The sequence below is a fragment of the Echeneis naucrates genome, chromosome 21 (assembly GCF_900963305.1).
Source record: "Echeneis naucrates chromosome 21, fEcheNa1.1, whole genome shotgun sequence".
NCBI lineage: Eukaryota > Metazoa > Chordata > Actinopteri > Carangiformes > Echeneidae > Echeneis > Echeneis naucrates.
The window spans coordinates 22,800,344-22,815,904 of record NC_042531.1 but is presented as its reverse complement, the minus strand read 5'-3'; the positions used below and the strand labels follow the sequence as shown (position 1 = coordinate 22,815,904).

At 42.2% G+C, this 15,561-nt stretch overlaps 1 protein-coding gene and 1 pseudogene across 3 annotated transcripts in view; both read left to right on the top strand.

Annotated features, from left to right (window-relative positions):
* pde9aa (phosphodiesterase 9aa) overlaps window positions 1–15,561 on the top strand; it is a 44,076-nt gene that overhangs the window by 27,220 nt on the left and 1,295 nt on the right. The window contains exons 2-14 of one of the 3 annotated variants that reach the window (XM_029530414.1): window positions 916–986; window positions 5,385–5,469; window positions 5,839–5,899; window positions 9,595–9,669; window positions 11,117–11,203; window positions 11,286–11,390; window positions 12,789–12,871; window positions 13,143–13,299; window positions 13,459–13,572; window positions 14,063–14,167; window positions 14,264–14,392; window positions 14,706–14,801; window positions 14,879–14,941. In XM_029530414.1, coding sequence (XP_029386274.1) covers window positions 965–986; window positions 5,385–5,469; window positions 5,839–5,899; window positions 9,595–9,669; window positions 11,117–11,203; window positions 11,286–11,390; window positions 12,789–12,871; window positions 13,143–13,299; window positions 13,459–13,572; window positions 14,063–14,167; window positions 14,264–14,392; window positions 14,706–14,801; window positions 14,879–14,929 — 1,170 coding nt within the window. In that variant the 5' untranslated portion in view covers window positions 916–964 and the 3' untranslated portion in view covers window positions 14,930–14,941. Of the gene's footprint in view, window positions 1–855; window positions 987–5,384; window positions 5,470–5,838; window positions 5,900–9,594; window positions 9,670–11,116; window positions 11,204–11,285; window positions 11,391–12,788; window positions 12,872–13,142; window positions 13,300–13,458; window positions 13,573–14,062; window positions 14,168–14,263; window positions 14,393–14,705; window positions 14,802–14,878; window positions 14,942–15,561 lie in introns of those variants that run through there. The other 2 variants (XM_029530413.1, XM_029530415.1) reach the window with 2 other exon arrangements.
* Window positions 239–350, top strand: LOC115035307 (uncharacterized; annotated as a pseudogene).

Here is a 15,561-nt window from a genome sequence, read left to right as displayed (position 1 = left end):
TATCTCGCAAAATTCTAACAAAAGACTCAACCTGACTCATGATTCTATCAGTCTGTCTGTCAGACAATATGCGGCTGTTCAATATGAATATTAAACAATTCTTTCCTTAAGATTTGCCATTCAGAAAATTCATTAGCATTAGTTTCAGTGATGATTTCAAACAGAGTCATGGAAACATAATTTCTAATGAGCAATAGAGCATTTAAATATCAATAAGACTGTTGCAAGATGTGAATTGCGGCCTATCTGAATTCCCGACCTATATGATAAATTGGAATTGATACAGAAAAGAAAAGCAGGGCCACTGAAGAGGGATGACACACTAAACCGTGAAGTGTTTCCACATTTTTCAGAAACAGGCTAACTTATGCTGTTATTATTATTATTATTGTTATTATTGTTATTATTATTATTGTTATTATTATAACCCTAACCCTAACCCTAACCCTTATTATTATTATTACATGGATTTGACAGAATGAGACAGGTAGCACACATTTATAGCAGTTTACATCGAGCCCTTGTAGCTTATTTATTTAAATTTAAATAATTTAAACATTAAACACAATGTTTTATTACAAACAAATGAAATGGTTTAAGATAAATTTGCAGAACTGCCAGTGTATATTGTCACATTGGTGGGGGGTTTTTTGTGCCAGCTCGCCCTGCTAAAATATAAAAATAGATTAGTAATTACCCTTATTTATAATTAAGCATTGAAATGTTATCCAAGTGAATTTTTGTAATCTTTATCTGCTTTATCCTGTTGTTGTAATGCACACTGACAGACAAGGGAAAAAAACACTGCTCAACTCAGTTGAAGAATCTCAGTTGAGTGGATTGGTGTTAGGGTTGCAGCTGCACATCTTCATCTCCCCTTCTTTGTCTTTCTCCCACCTTGGCTTTTAACCTCAGGGCCTTCAAGATCAATGAGCTGAAGACTGACGTCACCAACCGTCTTGTCATGTTGGAGAAAAGAGTGGAGTGTAAGCCTGTTCCCCTCGGTCACTGTCAGAGTCACACCACTGTCACCAGAGCAACACGTAGGAGCAAGTCAGGAACACCAAACACATCCACCAGGAACACACGAATAACACAAATCAACACACATCTGCACACATCCATTAAAGCAACAACGAATCAAACAGAAACTGCATTTTCAAGAGAAAGAGAAGTTCCATCTGGGTTCCCTGTGGTCTTGGGGTAAAATTATTCTCTGATCTGACTGTAATTGTTGTATTTGTTGATGTAGCACTTGGAATTGTTTTTAAGCTGGGCTTCCTGGTTTCTGTGCCCTGGCTGCTTTCTCAGTCTGCCAATGATGAGGTCAGAACGAGAAATTCATTATTAATTCCCTGATAATGATGTGTGTCACACCTCAGAGCAGTTAACTTCTGTTGGTTGTGCAGGTGAACAGAAAACCTAGCTGCTAGTTGGTGTTAGAGGAAGAGTCATGTGTTCAACGGAGGACTTAATCACTCTGGAACATGAATGTCTGCATCAGACAACATGGTGACCTATCCGGGAGCTGTAAAAAGCTACAGCACCTGGTTAGTGCTCAGATGACTTCAGCTTCCAATGCCTAAAGCCAGAAAGGAAATCTTCTTATTGAGCTCTGTAGAGGAGAGCATTCATTGATAATGTAGAGATACCTGCTTGTCTGAACCTGTATTCCTCTGATTTATGAGGCTGTGATTAGATAAAGTTAAGCCACACAGGCTATGTAGTCTGCTGACCCACATCTGCTTTGAGGTCTACCGAGGACTGGCCACATTCTGACCACAGCTTTACCTGGGGACATCCTGGCATTGGGGGTAGACATGTCAGTTGTATCAAAATGAAAGCAGCCATTAGCCAAAATCAACAGTCCATTCTTAAATATTTCCTTTTATAACACAGGTCTTTGGTGTTCCTGAAGGGAAAGTAATTACCCATGTGAACATTTCATTAGTGGTGATTCTACAATCATTACATCCTTCCCATCCAGGACTTGATTAAAGATATAGGTCAAGTTGAATATGTGAACAGCACTGTCAGTGCTGCAGTGTGGAGCTGGTTCAGCTGCGATTAAACATTTGTCTAGATGATTAATGCTCTGATGACTTCGTTCTTCAGCTTCAAGTTGTGTTAAGAACATTAAGATGTATTCGTGGTTTTGACTTAGGTTTTTGACTTTCTGGATATGTCTTTGTTTCATAATTTTTTAACATTTGTGTTAAATTGTGACATAATTTCCTTATTTTTCATGTGTGATGTGCTTTGTGAGGTCATAACTCTGTGAGTCTCATTCAACACTACTGGACGACACATTTTTTTAGATTGTAGTGTTGTGTGAAGATGTGTCATGAGAGTAAACAGTGTTATCTTGTACCTTTGTTGCAGTGTGAATATTAACATCCTGTTTATCTCCAGAGGTCCAATTCACCTGACACTACAGACTTTGTCCCCATCACACATTGAAGTGTCCTTTAAGGTCTGATGAGGAAGCAATTCGTCATCACACATGGATGTAACTTGTGAGCACTTGAATGTTGCTGTAGTAAATTTTATGGAAAAACAGCGACAATGTGATTTACAGAGTGGCTGCTATCAGTGCAGGCCTCTGTCCGTAGGAGCCTACAGTTACTATAATAAACAATGAGACCCCCCCCTTCAGCAGTAACTCCTGGTCAGTCTTCTTAAGTCTATACAGACTCTGAACCTGAAACTGATCTTATTATTTATCTGTCTTCTTGACAGATTCTGTCTGATGTCATCAGACTGACACTGTCCTCTACAGGTGTCAAGCGCCACAGCGTTTGCTATCAAACGTCATTATATATGCGCACAAGAGGAGAAGAGGAGGATCCACATGTGTGCGTTTTAGTGTCTCTAAGTATGTGTGTATTATGTTGAAGTCTTCATGTGACCTGTCATGCAGTCATGTGATGTGGCTCCACCTTCAGAATAGTCCAACAGCACCCACCCATTCATCAACATGAGTTTAATTTGGTCAGAATGGGGATTTCACCAACTCATCATTTCCTGTGTATATTTATTAGTTAATATTAGCAATAGTAGTCACTATAATATTGATATTTTTGACAAATACTGACAACCTTCTATGAATCAGGTAGAATTTGTCAGTTCTTGTGACATGGTTTCAGGTGTAAAAAATAGGGCTAGTGGTGTGAACAGGGTCTGTTTGTATAGCTTCTCTGCTCTCTTTTTTTGGCCATTCCCCACTTAAGACAAGGAAGAATATTCAAGCCCCACTTGCCCCCATAACCCTGACAAAATACTAGTGAAATAGACCAAACTTAAACATTTTCAGATTTATTGATGTAACGTCAAGTTACATGATGTTCTATCTATTGTTCTTTTCATTTGGGCTACATGCAAGCCATTAACAATTACTTTGTCTGTGTGGGTGTTCTTTGTATTGAATGTAGGATCTTAGTTGTCAATGAAGAAAGGTATTAATAAATATAGGCAATGAAAATTATTATTATTATTTTTTTTTTTTTCAGTTTTTTGTGCCCCACCTATCATGTCTATATTCCCCTGCTGAAATCAAGGACATGACAGTTACACTAGCTGCAGGTGTGTTGATCTTACAGCCACTTGACATAAGCATTCCAAATGTCTGGATACATGGCCACCATGGCAATAGTGTAGCACCCACACAGATCTCTATCCTCTCAGTCAACATGGTCACCTATTCTAATAAGAACTAGAGTGTTGACGGGGGCAACCGTTTCTGCTTCAGAGAGGGGAGAGTGATGATACACAAAAGCTGGATGTGAGTGGGGGCAGAGATTCAATCACATATAAAGAATCTGTTTTAATTCCCCCACTGAGTTATGTCAGAGTATGTGAGCAAGCGTTAGCCCTGTCACATACAGGGGTGTGGCCTGCTTACTAGAACCAGCTAATCCTATCTGGAGCACATTCTGGTCTGCAGCGATACTGTAAAATAGGTGGAAAGACAAAATCTGTGAACTGGTGTTCTGCTCTGGGCTCCATCTTCAGTTATATTTATTAACCACCCAGAGGTGAAGGGTCAGGTAGGCAGTCAACCTTGATTTAATAAGTGCAGTAGCTGGTGATAAGAGCAGCTCAGTGTTTAGGGGGGGAGTCTGGACTGGTCGTCTGATAGAGATGCTTCAGCTTAAAACACATTCTTAGGACATTGCCTCAACTAAGTCCAAAGTAGTAGGTTTGAATGTTAGTAGTCCAGGACCCAAAAGTAAACCTCCATCTAGAGAGCAAATTGACCTTCTGGGAAAATAAAGAACTATGAGCTCTTTTAAGAGAGCTTGGTCAGTAGGAGCTTTGCATGTTAAGAGAAGGATTTTAGATTCTATTCTGAATTTTACTAGGAGCCAATGAAGAGAAGCTAACAGGAGAAATATGATCCCTTTTTCTAGTTCCTGTTAATATTTGCACAGCCCCATTCTGAATCAACTGAAGGCCTTTCAAAGATTTGTTAGGACATCCAGATAGTAATTAAATCCAGTCATCCAGTCCAGAGGTAACAAATGCATTATTACTATTTTTTCTGCATCCACATGAGACAGGATGTTCCTGATTTGCAGAGGTGAAAGAAGACTATAGCAGAGAGACATGTTCTATGTGAAGGACAAAAGATATGCCAAAAGTGATCCTAAAGTGCTTTCTCTAAAGTGCTTAGGGGTAATTCCAATAACTTGAGTTTTGTCTAAGTTAAGAAGTAAAAGGTTCCATAGACTTGAGACATGTCTTGAGGCCTTTAACTTTATTGTACAAGGAAGAGCCATTGATAACACGAACAAACTAGAATCTGTCTGATATATTTGGTTTAAACTTGGTTAGTATCAGTTCCTTCAATCCCAATTCCATGTGCCAGTCTCTGTAATAAAATGCAGTCCACACCATCTCTACTGAATTCAGGTCTGGATTCTGACTGGAAAATTCCAGGAGGTGGCACTACCTTGATTTTATCATGAAAAAATAATATTCCCGTTACAATACCAATGTGACAGAACTCCTGCTGAGCCTGAACATCATATTTTGCACAAAACCAACAGGTACTCTTCGGTTCTGTTGGTTATATATTCACCCCCTACTTGTCTGGTGTACACCTTCAGCATTAACTCTCACTGCTCTAATATAGCTGTTCTAACACTGTGCACTGCCAATAACAAACAGTATCAGATGTGTATTAGACAGCATTGCTACCAGATGACCAATTCTTTTTAACCTTAAAAAATCTGGATAACAAACAAAGATACTGTGTAAATATGTGAGAGATATCACTTCACATTTTTGCCTCTGAGCCCCTTTCTGAACCTACAAACAGGAGTTTTAAGGTCTGGCAAATATTAAGTGTTATGTGGTTGTAATATGACTGTGTTTGCTTCCAGTGGAGGGCATGAAAGTGGTGGAGATTGAGAAATGTCGCAATGACATCAAGAAGCTCCGGGAGGAAATGGCATCAAGAAACAACAGGTGAGAGTGACAGTGCCCTTTATGTCGCCAAAGCTTGAGCTTCAGGTCCATCGGACTAAGAGTCACTGTTTGAGGATTCTGCATGAGTAGTTTTTGTGACTTTTGTCACTGTATCATTGGGTTAGTATCTATGTTACACAGTGTTTCACTAAGTGAAGGTATATTATAAAGGAAAGGATCAATTCAGTTAGTGAATCCATCAAAAATAAAACTAGTATATGATTCAATCATGAAAATTCTCAATAGTTAAAGTGTTAAGAAGTGCAACTTCTGGGTCTAATACCAAATACCAGCTGTCATTAATATTAAAATATTTATAATATTTATAAAATATTTATTTGTCTCAACTTGTTTCTTGTTGTTTTGCAGTAACTTATTTGAAGACAGTAAGAAGCTGACACCTCGTAGAGATGTGCCCTCATACCCCAAGGTAAGCTTTTCCTCCATCACACATCTTCATTCACACAAGGTGTGTTTGTTGACCAGGTAAGGGTACTGGTGTTATGCTGTGCCTTTCCAGGAACTTGGTATCAACAATTTGCTCACAAATACATGGTTCCATATTTTTCTTTAGTCAGACATCCAAGTACTTGTGACTGATTCTGTTTCCTGCAAATGCAGTAGACACAAGTTTCTGACTGACAACCAGACAAGACAGTGTGCAGATGTTGATTAGTGCTAGCCACCCTCATGTTACACAGCAGCATGTACAATGCTGAGCGTACATGAATACATCCCATTTGAAAATCAAGACTTAATAATTTCTCAGTACATATGAGAACAATATACTATAGTTCTGTTAATAAGTAATTAATTGTAATTTCATTATTATATTAAATTAAGTTGGGGTCAACTAACATCTTTAGGATAACAAAAACAATACATCATCATCATCATCTTCATCCGCGTATCCGGGGCCAGGTCGTAGCAGCTCCAACAGACAACACCAAACTTCCTTTTCCCCGGCCACATTGGCCAGCTCTGACTGGGGATCCCAAGGCGCTCCCAGGCCAGTGTGGAGATATAATCTCCATCCCAGGAACACCTCCCTTGGCAGGCGTCCCGGTGGCATTCTTATCAGATGCCTGAACCACCTCAACTGGCTCCTTTCCACACGAAGGAGCAGCGGCTCTACTCCGAGTCCTTCCCGGATTGGCTTAACTTCTCACCCTATCTCTAAGGGAGACTCCAGCCACCCTCCTGAGGAAACCGATTTCGGCCGTTTGTACCAGTGATCTCGTTGTTTCAGTCATCACCCATCGCTCATGACCATAGGTGAGGGCAGGAACAAGGACTGACCAGTGGATAGAGAGCTTTGCCTTAGTCATCACAAAAGTGCGACAGAGCGAACGCAACAGCGCCCCTGCTGCTCCAATTCTCTGGCCAATCTCATGCTCCATCTTACCCTCACTTGTGAACAAGACCCCAAGATACTCAAACTCCTTCACTTGAGGTAAGGACGCTAAGAGCCATGGCCTCCGATTTAGAGGTGCTGATCCTCATCCCAGCCGCTTCCCACTCGGCTGCAAATTTGTCCAGTGAGCACTGGAGGTCACAGACCGATGGAGCCAAAAGGACCACATCAGGGATGTGAAAAGCAGGGATGTAACCCTTAGCTCCCCAAACTGCAGCCCTCCTCCCTCACAACTACGCCTCAATAACCTGTCCATGAAAATCACAAACAGGATTGGTGGCAAAGCGCAGCCCTGGTGGAGGCCAACCCCCACCTGAAACAATTCTGACATATTGGCGAGAACTTGGACACAGCTCACGCTTTGGGAATACAGAGATTGGATGGCCCTCAGCAGAGACCCCCTCACCCTCATACTCCCGCAGCACCTCCCACAACACATTCTCCAAGTCCACAAAACACATGTAGACTGGATAGGCACACTCCCAGGCCCCCTCCAGGATACGTGTGACAGTAAAGATCTGGTCCGTTGTTCCACGACCAGGACGGAATCCGCATTGCTCCTCTTCAATCTGAGGTTCGACAATCGGCCAGACCCTCCTTTCCAGCACCTTCGACTAATTGGCACACATCCTCTGGTTCCCCTTTTGAAACAAGGGAACCACCACCCCGGTCTGCCACTCCTTTGGTACTGTTCCAGACTTCCCCGCAATATTGAAAAGGCATGCCAACCACGACAGCCACTGTGGAGTTGTTCAACTACCTCAGTGACACTGATCCTTCTTCATCCTCCTGCTCTGCCTCCACCCCAGAGGATGTGCAAGTTGGATTCAGGAGTTCCTCAAAGTGCTCTTTACATCTTCCAACTACCTCCTCAGTCGAGGTCAACAGTGAACCATCCTTGCCATAGATGGCTTGGATGTTCTCCCGCTTTCCCCTCCTGAGATGCCGAACGGTTTTCCAGAAACACCTTGGTGCCTCCCAAAAGTCCTTCTCCATGCATTCTCCAAACTCCTCCCACACCCGCTGCTTTGCCTCCCTCACCGCTGAGGCTGCAGCCCTTCAGGCCTGTCGGTACCTTGCAACCGCCTTAGGAGTCCCCCGGGCTAGCATATCCCGGAAGGCCTCCTTCTTCATTCAGATGGCTTCCCTGACCACCGGTATCCACCACGGTGTCCAAGGGTTACCGCCCCTTGAGGCACCTAAAACCTTGAGGCCACAGCTCCCTGCGGCAGCTTCAGCAATAGAAGTTTTGAACATCTACCACTCAGGTTCAATTATCCCCAACCTGCACAGGGATGCTAGAAAACTCTGCTGGAGGTGGGAGTTGAAGGTCTGTTGGACAGAGGCCTTCTCAAGACGTTCCCAGTTTACCCACACTACACGTTTGGGCTTGCCAGGTCTGTCCTGAGTCTTCCCCTGCCACCTAACCCAACTGGTGGTGATCAGTTGACAGCTCTGCCCCTCCGCCCCACACAAAATCGATCATTGACCTTTGGCCTAGGCTGCTCTGGTACCGAGTACACTTATGAGCATCCTTATGCTTGAACATGGTGTTCATTATGGACAGTCCATGGCTAGCACAGAAGTCCAAGTTGAAGTTCCCCAATAGGACTATGGAGTCCCCTACCGGAGCCCCATACAGGACCCAATTCAAGGTCTCCAAGAAGACCGAATACTCCGAACTGCTGTTTGGTGCATACGCACAAACAACAGTCAGAGTCCCCCCCCCCCCCCACAACCCTGAGGCATAGGGAGGCAACCCTCTAGTCCACTGGGGAAAACTCCAACGTAGTGGCGCGCATCCAGGGGCTTATGAGTATAATGTTTTTCATTGGCTCCTTTATTTTGAAGAAGAGCACCAACTTCCTTCATTGACAGTGACCATGCATGCCGCTCCTCTGCAGTGTATGTAATACAGTGCCATTGATAACACTCACCCAATTTTGACTTTCTAATATTTGAGCTAACTGTTATGAACTTGCATATTGATTTCCTTGCTCACTTCCATGGATGGCTTGGGCATCTCAGTGAGCTTCCCACATGTCCATCCATTTTGAATTTTTAGATCACCTTTGCTACTTGTTAGTGATGCTTTACTAATAATTAACATGGTCATTTTTTTCTGTTAAGAAATGTTTTTCTTTCTCAATTTTTGTGACATTTTAGTCAGAATGGATGGGAATGGATACTCCCTCTAATAATCTGTATGATGATTGATTAGAATGATGAATAACTTTGGTACTGACTAATCTAATTTTAAACCAATAAACCAGATTTGTTCAAAAACTGTACAGTATAGGATCCCATTGAAAGTCTTACTAACACTCACTCATTTTCTACTGCTCATCCATTTCTGGGTTATGGGGGGTGCCTTAGCCAATCCAAGCCAATGTTCTGAGCAAGGGCAGGGTACACCCTGGACAGGTTGTTAGTCCATCGCAGGGCCCCACTGAAAGTTTTAATTCTAAAGGATGATCAATGTTTTTCAGAGTAATGTTTTGGGGTATGCTTGTTTATGATGAGCACCATATGAATATGAATATGAACAACAAGACATGAAATTTTATGGAAATGAAATCCGTTGTACGTATCCATGTTACAGTAAGTGTGTAAGTGTGCGGAGAGGTGTGTAGGTGTGTGAAGGTGTACATAGAGGTTTGCCCCAGGCCAGGCAGAGGCAGAAAGGGTTAACTGAGCTCTGTTGCCTGCAGTACATGCTGTCACAACAGACCATAGATGCCCTCAAAAAACCTGCCTTTGATGTCTGGCTGTGGGAGGCCAATGAGGTAAGACTGACAAACCTTTTTAACCTTTCCTACCCAGAACTTCCCCCTCTCCTCTTCCTGTATGTCTGTTCTGCTACCTGTTGTGTGTGCATGCGTGTTTAAGTGTGTGTGTGTGTGTGTGTGTGTGTGTGTGCGTGCGTGCGTGCGTGCGTGCGTGCGTGCGTGCGTGCGTGCGCACTCATGCCTGTGTGTGCATGTGTGTTGTACTGTTTGTCTAAGGAGACAGTAGAAGCTCTTAGATTGCCTGCATTTAGTGCTTGGCAGTGGGAACCCAATGAGGTGAGACTGACTTATTATTCACCTTCTACATTAAGGTTAATAGCCACTGATTATTATTTGTTAATTGACATTAACAATGTAATATACTCAGGATCAAGCCTTAATAAATGTATTAAGTTCTACTTGCTACCACACTGAGTTTCCCACACACCTGGATTTTAATATTGTTTAGTGACCCAGCAGGTAAAACTCTTGAAGGCCTGAGTGAAAACAAAGGAGGTAGCTGTTAAGGAAGTTAAAGACTAGACTACCGCATGCACACTAAAACTATTGGTGAAAATAACTAACTCCGTTGAAACATCAGTCAAACATCACATTAACTGAAATGAAAAAACTGGAACCATTTAAAACAAGATGGCTGAGAGCAACTGGAGCACAACCAGGTTCATCTGTTACTACAATATTGGATAGGTAGACAGATAAAGTCTATCTTGTCATTGCACATTCTTTTGCAAAGAAAAAATATTTTCATCAGCATTCCTTGATCTGGGCCTGTCAGAGGGAAGGATTTCAAAAAAGATATTGTCCAGGATGTGTGCAATCACAGCTGGACAGTGTATACATTCCAGGGGTGGGAGTGTAGGTGATCTGCTGCAGGTCTTTTTTCTCCTCTGAGGTGCAGCTGGAGAACCACATGCTTAGGATGATTTCTGTGGTGCACGGATAGAAGTATGTGAGGAGTGTTTGTGGGAGCCTATTTTCCCAGATGATCCTCGGGAAGAAAACTCTCAGCTGGATCTTCTTCATCAGCTCTGTGGTGTTCACTCCCACATGCATAACATAAAACTCCCACTGAGCTGTCACTTTGCAGTTTGTGTAATGTTAGCTCTAGATTTTTACAAGAGCATTTGTTATAAACTGCAGTATTGTAGCCTTGCTGTGTTGGTGAATGAACACAAAAGAAAAAAGTAAATGACAACAAATAAATGAAGTTAATTCATATTTGAATAATTTTTTTTGTTGAAAGATTTGTCATTCTCTAGAAAGGCACCGCCCAAAAAAGCCTCTTTTTCATCTTTGATATGAATTGTGTGTTCACATGATGCACATGATGAAAGAGTTCCTTCTTAGCCTGGGGGAAGACTTTCTATAAAACACAGACCTTGGTACCATCAGTAAACCTGATCTCTCTGTACACACATTATAGTGCAGTCCTTTGCTCCTGCAGATGCTGAGCTGTCTGGAACATATGTACCATGACCTGGGCTTGGTGAAAGACTTCAACATCAACCCCATCACTCTCAAAAGATGGCTGGTGAGACCTAGACCCTGAAAAGTACTTTTTTGTTTTTTTGTTTCAAGAATTAATAACCTCCTTTCTCTGTTCCTGTTTGCAGTTGTGCATACACGACAACTACAGGAACAACCCCTTTCACAACTTCCGCCACTGTTTTTGTGTCACCCAGATGATGTACAGCATGATCTGCCTCTGTAGCCTACAGGTAACCTGCCTCTTAGTGATCAGGTGTAGGTTTTAATTGGTCAAAATAACCACAAAGGCCACCCCTGCAGATTTATTATTTAGCCTGATGGTCAGTATGGTAAGTTGTAATTGCTTATAATGATTTGAAGAAGAGTACCTGAGCCTGTGACCATGTTTCTGTGGCTGTGGAGGAGCTGAGAAGACTCATAAGTCACCCTGAGTGGGTTAAAGAGTTATTGTGCATCACAGACCCAGGGCATCGCTATGGTCATTGTGCTATTGGAAGGTCAATCTTAAACCTAGTCTATTCCTCTCCTCTTCATAAAGATCACTTTGTACTTTGATCTGTTGTCTAAATCCAGACCAGTCTTCCTGCCCCCCATAGTCTGTCGTGACCAGACCTTCCTGTTAGATTGGTGTTAGGCAGGTTGATGAGCAGTGCGTGGTTACCTCCAGATGTCTCATCTTGATTTGAGAACAAGTACTTCAGTCATGGTTTTACCTCATACCAGAGGAACTGGATTTTCCACCTTCTCATGATTTCTGAAACTTCTTGGTGGTTACCTCCAGATGCCTCATCTTGATTTGAGAACAAGTACTTCAGTCATGGTTTTACCTCATACCAGAGGAACTGGATTTTCCACCTCCTCATGATTTCTGAAACTTCTTGGTCTTCTCTTCAAAGATCCATCTCCCTAATATCTCAGGTAGTCCTGTTCCAGTCTGGTGGTTCCAGACTTCTTCATGTCAGAACAATAGAGCCACTGAGGCCTTAAAACTTATGTTATCCACAACAAAATCCAGATGTATGTCTGTCCACATCAGATCCAGTTAGCTGAGCTCATAACAAGTGGACATGAGTACCAACATCTAACAGATAATCCAGAGATGGAGGGACTTGAGCTGAACTGTACAGTCACAGTAGATCTGCAGGGGCTGTCACACCTCCTGTTGTTGTCATATCATGTCCAGTAGTATAATTGCCTTTTTTCAATACATGGTAGCTGGACATGTGAACCATGTGCTCAGTGTTGCACCTCTTGCAACAGAATAAAAAGATTAAATTATTAAATGTTGACTGAGTAATAGTAGATAACAGCTTCTTAAAAGAGTGTATGTTAAAATTTCATGCAGTAACTTCAACATGACAGATGGGATTGACTGAAATTGAGGGTTTGTACTAAAATCCTGCTGTTGTTGACAGAAAATGTTTACATAAAATAATGTGAGTGCTATGCGTCCAACAAGCCAATGGTTTAACTTGTTTGTTTGCTCACAGCTGATCCACTTTAGAAAGAGAAGGAGCTTCTTCCATCTAATTTCCCTCTGTTGTCAAGGACAACTTTTCCCTGGAGGATGAACTATCACAGGCCTTGTGATACAGGGTGTTTGTCCTTGTTGTGTTTTATTTTGTTAGGAGAAGTTTGCACAGGTGGACATTTTGATTCTCATGACAGCTGCTGTGTGTCACGATCTTGATCACCCTGGCTTCAACAACACGTAAGTCAACTCATGCGCACACACACGTGCTTCCCATTAACTTATCTTTCTTCTCCATTCCTCTTTCCAGTTTTTCCTTTCTTTCCTTTTGCCTTCATGTCCTCTCACACTCTTCATCTCATCCTCTGTGTTTTTCTTTATTTTTCTCTCTTTTTGCCTTACTTCTTTCTCACATTTTTGTTTCTTTCATTGTGTCTCCCTCTCTGTTATCATTTTCATCACTTGGTACCTGATTCCTCCCCATTTCTCTCATTCTTTCTCTGTCCTGCAGGTACCAGATCAATGCCAGAACAGAACTGGCAGTCCGTTACAATGACATCTCTCCTCTGGAGAATCACCACTGTGCTGTGGCCTTCCAGATCTTCTCTCAGCCTGACTGCAACATCTTCTCCAACTTTGACCCAGAGGCCTTTAAACAGATAAGACAGGTCTGTGTCTGTGTGTTTTGCCTCATTTGTTGTTGTTGTGTTTGAAATTACAACACACAGCAACTGTTGGGTGTGTTTGTGTCCTCTGAAAAACAGCTCTGGTCAGCTGGAAACAGCAACTGGAGGTGAATGTAAAAATGATTTGGTGTATGTGTGTAGGGAACTATCACACTGATCCTGGCCACAGACATGGCACGACATGGTGAGATCCTTGACTCCTTCAAGCAGAAAGTTGACAACTTTGACTACACAGATGAGGAGCATGTCACCTGTGTAAGGACACAATCCATGTACACATACATCAGAGGTGACATCAGCAGGTTTGTTCAGATGGTCATACTACATCATTTCATCATATGGACTATGCAAGAGTCCAGATGATGTCATCCAGAAATCCAATCCGAGTAACTCACAGCATGTTCCATGATTAGGCAGGTTATTGTCATTGACAGTAAACAGAAGAAAATCTACAGCTGCCACAATAATGTTGAACAGGGTTACATGAAGTATGATTGATGACGTGATCTTCAGTTGTATTATATTCTGTCCAGATGGTCCAGATAATGTCTGTTTCCCTTCTCTGACTCAGTGTATAACACAGAAAGATCATTAACTAAAATTTTACTGCATGTGCAGAGGAGCTATCCTCAGTCCATAGCAGAACAACACTTCACAGCAGAGACTAGTCTATTTAAATTCATCTCATGACGTCAAGTTATATACTTTGTGTTTTTGGTGACCCTTGCCTTCTCTCCCGCTACAGCTGAAGATGGTGCTCATCAAGTGCTGTGACATTTCAAATGAGGTGCGGCCCATGGAGGTGGCTGAGCCATGGGTGGACTGCCTGCTGGAGGAGTACTTCATGCAGGTGGGTCCACCATTTTGAGACAAAATGGCATGTAGAGCAGATAGTGAAATGATTTGCGTGTCTGTAGTTGTGTTCAGTTGCTTTGTGCTCTCTCAGAGTGATAGGGAGAAGGCTGAGGGACTTCCTGTTGCTCCTTTCATGGACAGAGATAAGGTCACCAAGCCCACAGCTCAGATTGGCTTCATCAAGTTCGTACTTATCCCCATGTTTGAAACGGTGATGAAGGTAAATATGAGGGACTGGTCACTGAGTAATCTTCAGTCTGGACAAACTCACATTGATACTTAAATCTCATCACATGGTGTGGAGATTTGTAGTTGAACTGTATTTTTATATTACAAGCAGGTTTTATCCAGGGAGATGTTGAATGTCAGCACTGTTGTGGAAACAGTCTATAGCCAGCTGTTCTTATTCTGAAGCTGAAATAAAACCGCTGTGTGGGTTTCATCAACTTGTGTCAAATAGTGTCTCTAAGTGGGACGAAGAAGAGGAGAGACAGCATTGCTAACACTGAGGCTTGGACATTTGTGTGCACCAGCTTTTCCCACAGATTGAGGAGGCTATGGTGCAGCCACTCAGAGAGTCCAGAGACAGATATGAAGAACTCAAACAGATTGATGATGCCATGAATGAGGTCAGATTAATTTTTTGTGTGTGTAAATCTGTGTCTTTTGTGTAGACTGTGATTGACACCAATACCATTCCCTTCAGGTGCAGAAGAAGAAAAGTGAGAACTTGACTATGGGAGGAAAGAAAAAGTAAAGATTTGAACAGGTGGGTAAGGCCAGAACTGGCTCTGTTACTCTGTACTACAGCTCAGATACCACAATTAGTTTTAGTCTAGCAGCAACTCCAGCTGTGAATGAAACATCTGCAGTTTGACACATTCCCACCTGTTTCATTGAACCAAAGAGAGTATGTCTTCTTTTCCTCGTTCATGTGAAGAGTTTGTACAGTTTGTCAATATTTGTCCTTTGTTGTTTCAGGCAACATGTAAAGTACTTTGAATACGTTTAGCAGTTTTAAAAGCAAGTACTACTGCAATTTCATTAAATTCATAGTTTAACCTAGCCCCTTTCACTTTTATTTGAGGAACATTTGACCAGGACGATCTGTACTTTGACTCAATTACTGGAGCTGTGTACTTTGCCCAGAACTGCCTCTATGTGTTCTGTAACAGCCTCATTGGGAGCACAGCTGATCACACCGTGCTTCAGTCTTTATTCTTGGAAAACAGAATTAACTCACAGTGAGAAACATGAACATAGTCAGCCTCCAGTTGGGTCTTACACGGGACGAGTATGATAATCTTTCCTCTGAGATACAGGAAGCAGCACATGCTGCAGTACAGTGCTCTGTATGAGGTGGAAATGAAGGTCTGAGTCTCTGTTTTC